Below are 3,432 nucleotides of genomic sequence, written 5' to 3' on the forward strand. Positions count from 1 at the left end.
CCCGACGAGCTGCTGCGGGACCTGCTCCCAGGGCCTGTGACCCTGGTCCTGACGCGTTCAGAGGAGCTCAATAAAGACCTGAACCCCTTCACCTCGGTAGGTCTTTACCACTGGATGTGGCGCTGCTGTTTTTGTGCTTCTGCCTGTCGTAGCTTTTACTGTTACGTGTGGCTCAGCTGCTCGGCAGTGGTTGCTGTGTTCCTGGAGCTGGTCCCTGTGCTGTGGCGCTCCCTGTGACTTATTTGGACGCGGTGTTAGGGGCTGACTCACAAAGGCACCTCCCGTGTTATTGCCAGTTCAGCCGGTGTTGATGTGCTGAATCTCTGTCCGCTTCAAGTCTCCTGGGCTTTAGGCAATGCGGGGTTAGAAGCAGCTGCTGCACATGACACCGTGCTCTCCTCTTCCTCGTAGCTGGTTGGTGTTCGTGTTCCGAACCACCCGTTCGTTAGGGAGCTGGCGCGAGCGTGCTCTGGACCCCTGGCTTTGACCAGCGCCAATGTCAGCTGCCAGGCCAGCACCCTGACCGTTGCGGTAAGGCTGTTTTGCCGTTAGTGGCATTACTGTGGCTGCCAGAGCCCTGGGCTCTCGCAATTGGAAGCCAACTTTAGCAATGAAACGAGGATTTCTCTGCTGCTGCTATTTCTTAAAACTCTAATCTCTGGTTAAAAGAGCCTGTGGGTACGTGGTGTGGGGTAGCTGTCTTGCTGTGATCCTCGCCTTAAAAAGTGAGGAGAGCAGAGCTCAAAAGTCGTTTAAAGGTTTGTACAGAGCTTTTCAAGTGGGTGCCAGATCTGAACGATGGAAGTTGCTGCAGGGGAACTAACTTGGACTGCAGGTGTTGTTCTGCAAAGCCTGTGGCCCTGGAGGTGGTGTAGATGTGCACAGTGACAGGCAGGTGCCCGTCCTCGCCCCCAGATGTCTTGGCAGACTTCTGGCTTTTTGTGTGCCCTCCTTTTGGTGCAGCTGAGAATCCTTCAGCTGGAGAATCCTTGTGGCTTTCCTGCATATCTGAGATAAATCTGCTCTCAGAAGTCAAACTGGGGCGTCCATGACAGGAGCACAGTGGGGGACCTGAGAGGGGAGCGGCCGCCTCTGGCAGCACCAGGGCGTGCAGCAGTGCCTGTGACAGCGCCATCACAAACCTCCTCCGGGCTGCCAGCCACCTCTCTCTTTCAGGAGTTCCAGGACCTGTGGCCTCAGCTGTCCCTGGTCATCGATGGAGGCCCAACAGGGGACGTCCAGAGCCCCGAGTGCCGCTTGGGGTCGACTGTGGTGGACTTGTCTGTGCCGGGGAAGTTCACCATCATTCGTCCTGGCTGGTGAGCGCCCTGCGGGACACAACCGTAGCTTTTTCTTTACTTCAAGTGAAATGGAGCTTTCCCGTTAGGGAGGGTCGTGTTTTCCCACGGCAGTTGAACCTGCACATTCATGTTCAGCTTAATTACCAGCGTGCTCAGAAATCCTGGTTCTCCTGCAAAGGAGACCCCTTTTCTAATCCCTGAAGCCTGTTTCTGACGGTTCTGTTTCACCCCGCAGTGCACTGACAGCGACAGTTGACATCCTGAGACAGAAATACGGCTTGGTACCGGGATCCCCGTAGGACTTCAGGCTCCGGGGCGGCTCTGCGAGCTGGTGAAGCTGGGCACCGTGTGCCTGCGTGGTCAGGAAATGGCCTTGATGGCCTTGTTTAATAAGGTCGATGGGTTTTGTCAGGGTAATAAAACAGGAAAAAAAGAAAAAAAAGATGAAAGCTGGAGCACCAGTGCTGGTGTCTGTCGGCTGTGTCACAGCTGCTGTAGTCTGAGAAACCAACCCCAGTGTGTGCTGACCTCTCTGCTGCTGAAATTCCCAAATGCCTGTCTGGTTTGTTACATGATTAACCCTTTGAAATACAACAGTTTGTCAGACTGTTCTCAGGACAGGATGATAAATACATTGTCTGATCCATCCTCCCCATAACGCTTATTCTGTGTCTTTTTTATTGTATCTGCGCTGGAAGAAATGCAAAGATGGAGAAGAGGTTTTCAAGCTTTCACGGTGTTAGAGCTGTGTTCTCTGGCTGTTTTACCCCGTTCTCTGTGTAATCAAAACTGCTACAGAGCTGAAACTGAAACGGCTTTGATGGGGAACAGCGTTGGGATGGTCCCTGTCGACAGGAGCTGCTCAGAGAGACCCGGCTCCCTCCTGACAGAGAGCGGCAGCAGCTCCGTGTGCTGATCTTCGGGGTTTAAATGTGGAGTTCCCTCTCGATTCTGTTCTGAAAACGGTGCCGAGCTGAAGTAAACAGGGAATGGGCAGAAGTTTCCTCTGGTATTTGTTCTTCATTGAAAAGTTAGGTTTACAGAGCTGCTGTTTAAAAACTGGTAAGCTGCTTGTGTGATTTTGGTTCATGCCTGGGGGTGATGTTCCTGTGTGTTTGTTCATCAGCTCAGGTCTGCTTGGGCCTCTGCAGGGACCGGGTGAGATTCATTGCCCCCTTCACCTCTCGCTTGCTGTCGTCTGCTGGAGGTGAGGACATGTTAATGGATTTCATGGCTGCCCACTGGTGCAGGGGGTGTTGTGCTGTGCTCACTTGGGAAGCACCAGGGCTCATCTCTTCCCTCATTTCTTCCATTTGCTGCTGTCTGTGCCCTCGGGGCTGGCAGACCCGAGCACACCAGAGCCACCGGGAATGGCTGCGGGCAGGGGGTAAAGCCACTGCTTTTTGGTGGGCAGTTTGAAAGGGCTGTGCTCAGCCCATCGTCCCACAGGCAGCCGCTCTGGTTTTCTCCTCAGCAGCTGCCTCCAGGCTGCAGAGGGTGGGTGCTGCAGGGGCCAGGAGGAGATTTTTGTGTCTGGTGCAAGCACAGGGGCAGAAATCTGCAGTGAATTTGCTGCGACTCCTCTCCCTCTGTGAGTTCAATGCCTTTGGAGTCTGCTGGTGACGTTTGATTTATGGACAGAGGAGGGAGCTGAAGGCAGGGCAGAGCCATCCAAGTAAAAATGACTTGGAAGCAACGAGCAGGGGGTGCGTGGTGCACGAGTCGGGGTCTTCAGGTCTGACCGGCCCCTCATCGGGTGAGGTGGTGGACGGCTCGGTCTGGGTCTGTGTGTGTGTGTGATTCGTGTCCCAGCAGCATGGCGAGGGTTGGTTTGTGCTGGAGTCACCCCTGAGCCCGCCCGCTCTGCCGCCCAGATTCCCCAGAATCACTGCACCAGGGCACTTCCTGCTGCGCCGCTGGAGATGATGCTTGTTCTCCGTGCTGTGCTGCTGGCCCCCGCCGCCTCTGTCCACGCAGGTTTGTTCTCCACAACCCCCCTGAGCCAAGCTGGACCCCGTTGAGCTGAACCAGGCCCCTGTGAGCCAAGCCAGACCCCCAGCCCTTTCTTCCCATGTGTCCCAGGCGCTGGAGCCAGTGCTTGGCCACCTCAGGGAACATCGGAGCCGGCAGG

General features: G+C 55.3%; 1 protein-coding gene across 1 annotated transcript; it reads left to right on the plus strand.

Annotated features, from left to right (window-relative positions):
• Positions 1–3: 3 nt before the first annotated feature.
• YRDC (yrdC N(6)-threonylcarbamoyltransferase domain containing) lies at positions 4–1,582 on the plus strand (the record flags this gene model as incomplete). Its single annotated transcript, XM_010180701.1, has 4 exons — positions 4–96; positions 412–531; positions 1,177–1,319; positions 1,537–1,582. Coding segments are annotated over 4 exons (402 nt in total), but the record flags the coding sequence as incomplete, so codon positions are not given.
• Between the last annotated feature and the right edge of the window lie 1,850 nt (positions 1,583–3,432).

Source organism: Mesitornis unicolor, unplaced genomic scaffold, assembly GCF_000695765.1.
Source record: "Mesitornis unicolor isolate BGI_N332 unplaced genomic scaffold, ASM69576v1 scaffold36563, whole genome shotgun sequence".
NCBI classification, from domain to species: domain Eukaryota; kingdom Metazoa; phylum Chordata; class Aves; order Mesitornithiformes; family Mesitornithidae; genus Mesitornis; species Mesitornis unicolor.